The 11,140-nt window shown below is 42.0% G+C and overlaps 2 protein-coding genes across 15 annotated transcripts in view; one reads left to right on the top strand and one right to left on the bottom strand.

The window, feature by feature from the left end:
• Positions 1-3,002, bottom strand: part of LOC123762974 (fibroblast growth factor receptor substrate 3) — an 11,104-nt gene extending 8,102 nt beyond the window's left edge. Inside the window, exons 1-2 of one of the 2 annotated variants that reach the window (XM_069302068.1) lie at positions 2,980-3,002; positions 895-1,711 (exon numbers count right to left, since the gene is read on the bottom strand). The gene's annotated coding sequence lies outside the window, so the exon portion shown is untranslated. Of the gene's footprint in view, positions 1-894; positions 1,712-2,979 lie in introns of those variants that run through there. The other variant, XR_011222272.1, reaches the window with a different exon arrangement.
• The window catches only part of LOC123762971 (uncharacterized), a 32,042-nt gene that overhangs the window by 18,780 nt on the left and 2,122 nt on the right, over positions 1-11,140 (top strand). For 2 of the 13 annotated variants that reach the window (XR_011222266.1, XR_011222268.1), the window contains exons 2-5: positions 2,521-2,579; positions 5,298-8,783; positions 10,060-10,237; positions 10,920-11,067. Coding sequence is in view for 7 of the 13 variants with exons in the window: in XM_069302067.1 (XP_069158168.1) it covers positions 5,719-8,783; positions 10,060-10,237; positions 10,920-11,075 (3,399 nt within the window). In the remaining 6 variants the exon portion in view is untranslated. Of the gene's footprint in view, positions 1-1,087; positions 1,217-2,520; positions 2,580-5,278; positions 8,784-10,059; positions 10,238-10,919; positions 11,078-11,140 lie in introns of those variants that run through there. The other 11 variants (XR_011222269.1, XM_069302067.1, XR_011222267.1 and 8 more) reach the window with 8 other exon arrangements.

Below are 11,140 nucleotides of genomic sequence, written 5' to 3'. Positions count from 1 at the left end.
ACATATATATATATATATATATATATATATATATATATATATGTCGTACCTAGTAGCCAGAACGCACTTCTCAGCCTACTATGCAAGGCCCGATTTGCCTAATAAGCCAAGTTTTCCTGAATATATTTTCTCTAATTTTTTTCTTATGAAATGATAAAGCTACCCATTTCATTATGTATGAGGTCAATTTTTTTTTATTGGAGTTAAAATTAACGTAGATATATGACCGAACCTAACCAACCCTACCTAACCTAACCTAACCTAACCTATCTCTATAAGTTAGGTTAGGGTAGGTAGCCGAAAAAGTTAGGTTAGGTAGTTGAAAAACAATTAATTCATGAAAACTTGGCTTATTAGGCAAATCGGGCCTTGCATAGTAGGTTGAGAAGTGCGTTCTGGCTACTAGGTACGACATATATATATATATATATATATATATATATATATATATATATATATATATATATATATATATATATATATATATATATATATATATATATAATATTTTTAGTACTTATTTATAGCTGGCGGATTGAGTTTTAGCTGCTGGGCCCCGCCTTCGAAGTCGCCGGTACTCCAATACATAGACACCCGATCAATGTCCTATCTAATTTTACAATTGTGAATGCGGTTCGCTTTTATAACCTGTATGTTGTGTGTTTACGTGAATGCGCGCGTGTGTATGTGTGTATATATATTACACAAGAGGCCAGAGCACACCAGAACCAAACCCAACAAAACACATTACAAATCGCTGACTTTCCACGTATGAGCAACCATCGTGTGAGACATATAGGAAATGAACTTGTGCAGACTAGCGCAGCAGCACACTGCATGCTGTGTATATCAAAGCTTGTTAATAATAGTAATAAAAGGTAGTAGTAGACTTACTAGTAAATAGCGTTGGCGCTAGGCGGGTGTATCAGTGTTCCAGAGGCGACACAGATCTCTAGCAGAGGCGACACAGGCTTAGCGGAGGCGCCACACAGCATGTGGGCTTAGTACCCTGACGCGTCTTGCTCACTGGCTACCGGAAGCCTCGCATCCACACCGATAATACTCATGAAAATAATCCTGGGGCTGACACCAGGAGCATTACACTTCCTCAGCGCTGAGTGTGTGTTGTTGATATACGAGGTCTGACTTGCAACTGTACAGGAAGTCTTCCCAGAAGTGCCCGAAACTCTATGCGTGCTAGTGGCTTTATAAGAATGTACGAATTCCTGTACATATAAATAAGTAAAAAAAGTGTGAATTTATCTCTTGTAATGTATATTTTTTCTTATTTGTCAGATATAGTGTAAAAAGAACAGTACATTAAATTTCTTGCCACCTGAAGTTGGTATCGCACTTGCTAGTTAAACTTTGATAAGGTGATGTGTAAGCGTTCTTGGATAGCTCTAGATCTAGCTCAGGCGTCTGGCTCTTGCCGAAGCATTCTTGGACAATCCTAGCTCCTAGGCGTTTTTGTGTAACCCTAAATCTAGACGAGGGATTCTTGGACGGCCCTGGCATTTACAGTGGTTACACAAACCGAGCCTATTGCTCATCCAGTTCATTGGATTTATTATATATTTTCTACAATATCTTTCACTACAGTATTTTGTAAGTTCGTTGCGCAGGTTTGGGATTCTGACCTTCCAAAAGGATATCCTGGGGTTTCTCTTCCGTCTCCGTTCAGAAGGATACAATTTGAGTGCCTGATATGCTGTAAAGAATTATTAATTGTCAGAGGGTTATTAAAGCCACTACAAGAGCTTACTGATCAACCATAAAGTTCACCACTTGAGTTGAGTGCTTTAGGTGATGCCCATATCACTAGTCCCATGCGAGTAGGAAAGTATCTCGATTTTCTAACCCTGCTGTCACGCCTGCACTGAAAGGGGATGTAAAGACCGAGCAATGTTTCGTCCGAGATAACGCCAGTGTCTTGAAGAGTATTACTATTGGTGTCCTTACCTGTTAGTGTCTGTGGGGGGGATGAGCTCTAGCGCCTCATGCCCCCCTCTATAAGCGGGGGGTATTATTCCTTGGATGTTGCTGTGTTTACTTTGTTCTGTGTGTGTGTGTGTACTCACCTATTTGTGCTTGCGGGGGTTGAGCTTTGGGTCTTTGGTCCCGCCTCTCAACTGTCAATCAACTTGTGTCAACTCATCTGCTTAGTCATCTATAGTTGTACTTGTTGGAAGATGAGTTTTAGCTCTTGTGTTCCGGTTCTGCCATCAATCAACTGATGTACTGTGGTTCCTAGGCTTGTTTAGGCTCTGCCTTATCATCACTACACTACCACATCCAAACTCCATTAACACCTTTAAATATAATTAAGACAGAGCCCAAAAAGGCTCGGGACGCAAATAGATTGAAAAGTCTAGAGCCATGTCCCAAGAGCTAACGCTCAACTTTGGTAATCCCTACTTAGGTGTGGGTGCAAAGACATGTTGACGAGAGTTATACAAGTGTCCAAAAGTTTCTCAGCGGAAATCCCAGTCATTTAGCCCTCTGCTGCTCTCCTTACAGCTGTGCCCTGGTGGACTGCCCTCCTGTGCTCTGTCCTAGTGGTCTGCCCTACTCTCATGGTAAGTTCTGCAAGTAAATCACTTCCAGGTGAAGGTTACTATAGATGAGAGATCAATATAGGTGAGGAACACTGTATGAGATCACTGTAGGTGAGGGGGTCACTGTAGGTGGTGGGTCACTGTAGGTGAGGTATCACTGTAGGTGAGGGGTCACTGTAGATGGTGGGTCACTGTAGGTGAGGGGTCACTATAGGCAAGGGGGTCACTGTAGATGTACTTTGAGTCTGAAGGATGGGCCCCTCCCCCATCCTTCAAAGTACATCTACAATGACCCCTCACCTACAATGACCCTATAAGTGCATTTAACTGTCTTTAAGTAACTAATTTTTGCAGTTAACCTGCTGTAAGTGTCTAGAGATTAACTTGTTTTGAGTTATCAAAACACTTCCAAGTAACTGACATTTTGGAAGAACGTTTCACACTAAAGGATGAGAAGTTTGGTGGTGGGTTTTGGGTGGGTGGGGGGGGGGAGAGAGTTCTTGGTTGATGGGGGGTGAGATGGCGTAAGGAAACATCCGGTTGCCTCTTGAGGTCTCAGTTTAGCATTTTACATTAACGTGTTTGTAAGTCCCAGTAACAGCTTTTTATTTATATTCATGGTCTAGCAAAGTGAGCTTAGGGTTACTTTGAGGTGCTTCCGGGGCTTAGCGTCCCCGCGGCCCGGTCGTCGACCACGCCTCCAACCAGGGTGGTGGTTTCCACATTGCAGCGTATCTTCACCTAGTTGTATTCACCTAGTTGTGTTTGCGGGGGTTGAGCTTTGCTCTTTCGGCCCGCCTCTCAACTGTTAATCAACTGTTTACTAACTACTTGTGTGTCGGTGTATTTCTGTTTGTGCCTATGGGATCGACCTGTTAGCTCTCTTACCACACATTTCTAATCGTCTAGGTTGTCTAATGCACCGACTCCCGACCTATTTTCATCTATCTACTATTATTTCTCGTATACACACACACATGCATACACGCACGCACACACCTAGGATGTAGCCCCTAGCTGTCGCCTAACTCCTAGGTACCTATTAGTTGTTAGATGAACAGATGCATCAGGTGAAGGAAACCTCCCTCCCTACCTATCTACTTCCCTCGCTCTTTCAAATTCTTTTAAGGCTTTTTGGCATAATTTGTAGGTTGTGTATGACCAATTATCTCCTTTGTCACATTCCATAACGTGACATTTATTCACATTAAATTCCATTTGCCAAGTGTTGCTCCACATACACTTATTTTGTCCAGGTCTTTTTGTAAAGCGTGAAAATTAACTCTTATATTTCCTAACCGCTTAACATACTCAGCGAACATGTTCATATAAGGCTGAATTCCTTCTTGTAGATAGTTACTTTGTCGATGAACATTTTAAATACTGGTGCTAGAACTGAAAACTGTGGTACTCCACTAGAAACATTTCTCCAGTCAGATCCATTGCCTCTGATTGCTGTCCTATTTTTTCTGTCAAAAATGTTCATGCTAGGCCTGGAGCCGAGAGCAGAACTTGTGCTAGGCCTAGAGCCGAGAGCAGAGCTTGTGCTAGGCCTGAAGCCGAGAGCAGAGCTTGTGCTAGGCCTGGAGCCGAGAGCAGAGCTTGTGCTAGGCCTGGAGCCAAAAGTTTGAGCAAGGCCAGAGGATGGACAGCTCGAAGGAGGGCAAGAGCAGAGAACTGGAATAAAGCCTGGATTGACTGTATGCTGTGTAACGAGGCTTGTAGCATCTGGTGTGAGTTGAACTAGACTGATTTCGCTGTTGTTGTTGTTTAAGATTCAGCTACTCGGAACAAAAAGTTCCAAGTAGCACAGGTTATGGTGAGCCAGTAGTGGACTTGTCTGACACAGGAGCGGGGCTTTAACTCTGCTGATTACGATTGATTGATTGATTGATGAAGATAAAGCCACCCAAAAGGTGGCACGGGCATGAATAGCCCATAAGTGGTGGCCCTTTTGAGCCATTACCAGTATCAAGAGCTGATACTGGAGATCTGTGGAGGTGCGACTGCACCCTGCGTGACGGGAGATGTCTCCCGTGTACTGATTACGCTGTTATTGTTTAAGATTCAGCTACTGGAAACAAAATGTTTCAAGCAGCATGGGCTATGGTGAGCCCGTAATGAACTTACCTGACACAGGAGCAGTGCTGTAACTTGTGCTGATTACGCTGTCTTCGACTGTGTTATACCTGCGTCCACCTGACCTTGCGTTAGACCCAATTTCCTTACTTATTTGGCGGTTTGTCATCATTTGGTCTGATGGGAAGCTCGCTGCTTACTTTTAGGTGTTCTGTAATCTTGTGATTTGTTGGAGGTCATTAACGGTTAGTGAATATGATTGCAGATGTCATTAGCCATTATTGGGATTACGTATTGGGAAAATTTAAATGCTTGGAATAGAATATCTTGGAATGTGGAATAACTAATTGCAGATAATTTAAGTAGCTGCTGCATTAGAAATAATGTAGCAGCTACACTGTATATGAAATAAGAGAGAGGGCATACACAAACCTCTGCATTAAAAAGTACTATAGATCTATCATCAATTCTGGCCAGAATTTATAACTAAATTTCTTTCTCCCTTTACCATGTGTTCTTCCTCCTTTCTCAAGTAAAAATTCAAGTACATTTAAGAATTAATTGCATTTTTAACAAGCTATGTAAATATGTACAACAAAAAATTACTTTTGTAATCAGTAATTTGGCTTAAAAATATTTAGAGAACAAAAATGTCAACAGATTTTCAACCATCTCAGCTGCCACGACCACTGGAATCACTTACTATAACAATCACCACTACCACCACTCTTGTTATTTACTACAACAACAACCGCTGTCCCTACTGACAGTACTTCTTGGATGTGAATTAGACACTAGAACTGGTAATAGAAATATTACAACAGTGTGTATGGCTAAGATATTCAAAACATGCTGCTCGATAAATCCAATGATTACTTGCTTAAGCCGTATAGACCTATATTGGCGCCTAGTCTGTTGGAAACAATAGACGAATGACCAAGTCCTATACTGTGCTGTGAAATTTAAATATGTCTTGAACCGAGTTAAATATTTTGTTACATACGAATGTGACTGTTGGCGATGCATCGACCCTTTGAACGTTCTTGAGCGATGCTGAGTTGTTGCCATCTTTGTTGCAACAATGTCGTGGAGCCGTTTACGGGGTGGGATTCAGGCTGAGGATCATAACATCTTCAGAGTATACAAAGCGCACGTGTGTGAGGCTCGTCTGGTCCTGTACAACATCCTCAGGTGGGGGTGCCGCAAGAGCCCAACTCAGTCCTTTGAAGAATACCTGATCCACGATGTGGGTCTTCTTCAGGGAGTATACAACAGAAAGTTTACAAAAACTCAAAAAGAAAAGATTCGCTCCAGTCCCACTGGTGATAAATTTGATATAACACTGCTTTTCAAGATGATACAAGTTGCGTGCCACTCTCTGGCTCCGGAGAATGACGACACGTGGCATATAAAAGACTTCACTCGACTCGAGTACTTGTTGACTTGTATCAAGAACTCTCGCAATGACCTGGCCCACAGTGAGAGTTTTACCAGCAAGTCGGAAATGGTACAAGGTATAGAAACATTACGAAACTTGTTGATAAAAACTATGAGAGTAGGAGCTTACCTTTACTGCGTTGATCTTGCTGAAGTTGGAAATCTCATCAGTGAAATGAACCGTAACCTTAACAATATAAGGGACCAATTTTTCACCCCAGAGGACATTAACCAGTACCGACACGCCTTGTTATTTGACAGCCTTAGAGATATTCTGTGTGTTGAGGGAGTCAAGGAGTTAAAGAAAATATATGGTAAAAAGGTTTTTGTCAACCCATTCTCACTGATAGATAACAGTGAGTGGCACCTCCAAGTGAACACAGTATTTGTCTGCCTTCATATTAAACATTCTAAAGCTAACAAAAAACACTCTCAAGTTAATTATGAAGACCTGTTAGAGTACAATAACTCACCTGAAGGTGAACAACCTGACAATGGAAGTGACAGAGTTATATCTGAAGGCAATGCGCAGCTGCCTTCTATGCTGCTTCTGGAGGGATGTGTGGGAAGTGGGAAAACCACTTTACTGAAGCTCGCCATATCTGAGTGGATAGCCGGCACAGGCTCTATCAAGGGCCTGTCAGAGTATGACCTCGTCTTGCACTTAGAGTGCCACGACTCCTACACAGACTCCCTCACTAAGCTGCTCTTGTCTGATATGCCCAAGACGGCCTCAAAAATTAGAAAAAATGACCTACTTCATATTTGCTTGAGCCTCAAAATTTTAGTCTTGATTGATGGATTAGATGAACTCAATCAGTCATCAGAGAAATTGTTTAGAGAAATCCTCCATGTAATGAATTCTGCAAATATAACTTTAATTTGTACAACGAGGCCAGAGAAGATCAAGGATATTCAAAAGATAGCTTCGCAGAATGTTAAAATTGTACACTGGATAATACAGGGTATTCCGTCTGAGAAGCGGCATGATTTTGTTGGGCTATACCACGAGGAGTTGAAGCAGAGAGGACTAAGTCACCAAGAGACAGACCATTTGATACAGTACGTACGCCAGGCACCGCCTCACTTGCATGATTTCTTCAGATATCCCCTAAATCTTGTGCTTCTGGCCGCCTTCTGGGCCAGAGCACATGAAAGGATTAGCCAGGTAACCTCCACCACATCACTGTATATCGAGACACACAATCTGTTGAAGGAAAAGCTATACGAGAGACTCAAGCACAGGTCCACGACACAACACTTGAACCTCACACAGATGCAAGACAAGTGTGAACAGTTCCTGAGTGTCATGTATCAAGAAGCATTAGTTTCCTTGGGAAGAGATGCCGTTCATCTGGATTCGAAGACTACACACAAGCTTAAAGACGTGTGTTCCAAGATAGGTCTGCCTTCAGATGAGGTGTTTTCAGCTTTTTTTACGTTTATTTTAATCAAAACGTCTTCAGGGTACACGAGTGAACTAAGTTTCCAACACAAGGGGGTTCAAGATTTTTATGCAGCGAAATGTGTAACAGCATTAATCACAGATAAACCATTTCCTGAAGAAGGTTGTTTTCTGAATAAACTTAATGATTTTCTCCAGCGAATGAAAGTACCAGACTATTATGGTCAGCAGATCACCAAGTGCTCCACTGAACTTGACAAGAAACGCACCATCCGCAGTGTTCTTGAGGAACTTAACCGTGTAGATCATACGCCCTTGGACATCAGTAAATACCGAAATGTTCTCTATAATTTAGCTGGCCTTGTGAAGATACAAGGTCCTGATGCAATGGAGAGATATGCTCCGGAGATTGTCGAGCTCTTGAAGGAGTCGGCAGACACGCCATTTGAATACCTGGTAGATATGCTGAAGGAGGCTGACCATGACATAAATCTGGCCAGAGAAATCTCAAAATATATTCCTAAGTTCTGTTGGACAGTGACAGATGGGCAAGTACAAGCAGCAGCACGTCTTCTACGTTACAACTGCCCCACTCGTCTGATCATTGATATTGTGGGTGACCCAAATCAGGTGGTACAGCTTGAGAGCCTACTGGAGGCTGTGTCTAGGTGCAATTGTTCAGTACAATTGTACCTGCACCATCACTGGCGCCACCCACAAGCCGGCCTCTCTGACTCCTTCATCCATGTCCTGGCAAATGGCAGACGGATGGCCATCACATCCACAAAATATAACCCTGCTGGATCACAAAATGACATGGACACACACAGGTCACGTGATGACCTAAAACCTGCTGGCTCAGGTCATGGGTCACAGGATGAACTACGTACATCACCACCTCTTGGCTCAGGTCATTTGTTACAAGATGACCTGCACTCCCTAACCCCTGTTGGGTCAGGTCATGGGTCACAGGATGACCTGCACTGGCTAAACCCTGTTGGGTCAGGTCACAGTTCACAGGATGATCAACATGCACCAACTTCTGATGCATCAGGTCACGAATCACAGGATGATCAACTAGCAGCAACCTCTGCTGGCTCAGGTCATGGGTCACAGGATGACCAACATGCACCAACCTCTGCTGGCTCAGGTCATGGGTCAAATAATGATATTAATACATTATACCATGCTACTGCTTCAACTGCCTGGTCACAAGCTGATCTTCAAGCACTTCACACTTACTCCATGGATGACCTCGTCACAAGTCAAAACCCCATCCAGGGTCAACGACCTCTACAAATAAGGTTAGTTCATCTTGTTTTATAAGATAATGCTTCAATAGAAAACATGCAAATACAAAGAAAAGGAATTAAGAATTAGGAATACATTAAAAAAAAAAAAAAAAGACATGTATGGGGAGTGAAGTTGAGCTAGATACCTGTCATCCCAAAATGAAAGTACTGTACAGTACCTATTTTTACTATGGATTAAAGTACAAAATGTGGACTGCTGTACCCAAACAAAGACCATATTTTGTATTATTAATTTTGTTGAGGTCTCAAGAGAAGGCAAAAACAAACCCTAAAACAGTAGTACATATGGCTCATTCCTAACTCTTTGAGAATGAGCCTCAAATTCATTCTGAATTTGAGTTTTGATTCAAGCAGGACAGAAATGGTAGGGCACATTTCCTTTTCCCCTAATGACTCTGTTCACTTTTGGGGGATGTGTTGAGATAATCATTTCTACAAAGCCCATATTTCACTGCAAATATTGCAAACAGATAGAGAGTAGGAACAAGTAAGAAAGTGGTGAAGGCCAAAACCATCCGAATTGAGGGAAGGACTAAACTAAATATACAAATTAAGAGATGCCTTACAGGAACTTATTCTTATTTGGTAATTACAAATAAATATTAAAACCATATTTAACTGCTATAACAGTGCATGAGTTTAGTAAAAGATTTGGGAGGATTTTACATAATAAACAACACTAATAATTAAAGTAGTAGCAGTAATAATTTATTATGCAGTCAATACTTGAATATATGGACAAGTCCACTACAGGCTCACCATAGCCTGTGCTACTTGGAACTTTGTTCCAAGTAGCTGAATCTATAACAATAATAATTGCATATATGGAACAAATCTACAGTTATGATTTATTTCTGTATGTGATTTGTATGGCTTTGCAACAATGAGATAGCTGAATATTGTGCTTGTAACACATCAGTCATCTCCAAATAATATTTACAGTTTCGGTTTGACTTCCCAGTAGGAAGTTAAACTACTGGGGGACAGGTGTGTATAGCTCAACGGGATTACACAACTAATCCCCCAAAGGATGGAACACTTTTATTTTACAAATGACAAATGACTCCCCCAGGCCATGGGAAAACAGTTCCCCACTAGAGGTGATCTTGTCAATGGGGAGGGGGGGGGATGGGAATCGCATGCTTGTTATGATTTATTACCTATTGGATGTCACAATATTTGTTGTCTGTGCAAAGTGGCTGACATAGCATGAGAAGAGTTAAAGAGTATAACAGTGGAGTGCAAGTAAGTGTATGTTGTGGTGCAGGAGCCGCCTGACGGAGGTGATGGGCCACCTAGGTGTGCTGGCAGCAGAGAACCTCCCCAGCACTATAAGGGAGCTACATCTGTCTCTCGCTGATGACCACCAAATCTCCTCCTGGAGCAAGATGATACCAACCCTCACCACCCGCTTTCCAGACTTCCGCCACATCTGTGAGTTGCCTGTCAGTCTTGAAATTTTTGTAACAAACCTGAGTTATTTATTACAGATGTAATTCATCAGTTAAGTCCCTTTTTGCCAGTCCTGAACCCAAATTAAATATCATATCACTAATTAATATTTGTTAGTCCAATGATTACTTGCTATTTATGAGCGACTTGCATCTTATATCACTTTTTTTTTTGGCTGCAATCACCTATGACCAACCTAAATGTGTCATTTGCCCTGGCTTCAAGTTCTCTATCCTGAACCACCCAAACTATCCTCATTAGATCATTGATAGGCTGGCAGGCATTACCTTAACTTACCTGAAAGCCACCATCTCTAGTGTCCTCAACAGGCACAGAGGGCCAACACATTGCCATTCAACTGATGCCTCTCTTCACCTAGCAGTAAATAGATACTCAGGAGTTAAACTCAGTGTTTGTAGGTTGTATCCGGGCGACTTCAATAAGCTAGGCTTCTTGGCCCTGAAAATGGGAAACCAAACCAAAACATCTAACCTATCCTTGGCCTAACTATACTCAGGTATAATATACTTTATTATTAATATATTTTCAACAAAATAATTTTTGCTTACACATGATGTTCAACCTTGATAATGTGTCTGAGGTAGGTCACAGCTTAATCATGCACAGCCTTAGAGGTCCCAATCAACTCATTCTAGTATAATCCCATATTGTCAGGGATTCACCTGGTGGTGGGGATCTCAACGAAATTGCTACCGAAACTACCACGTCTGCGATACCGCCCGCACCTCTACCTCTCGGGTGTGGGTGATGGAGACATTGAGTGGGCATGTAAATCTGCCCGAGCCCTCCTGCCTGCAGAGTCGTGAGTAAGAGTGAGGCATACAGGAATATATTGTTGCATTTTATTCACTGATGTGCATTTGTGTGCATGTGAA

This window comes from Procambarus clarkii, chromosome 47, assembly GCF_040958095.1.
Source record: "Procambarus clarkii isolate CNS0578487 chromosome 47, FALCON_Pclarkii_2.0, whole genome shotgun sequence".
In the NCBI taxonomy this organism is placed as follows: domain Eukaryota; kingdom Metazoa; phylum Arthropoda; class Malacostraca; order Decapoda; family Cambaridae; genus Procambarus; species Procambarus clarkii.
Note: the sequence above shows the minus strand (reverse complement) of the source record. Positions and strands in the feature narration are given on the sequence as shown.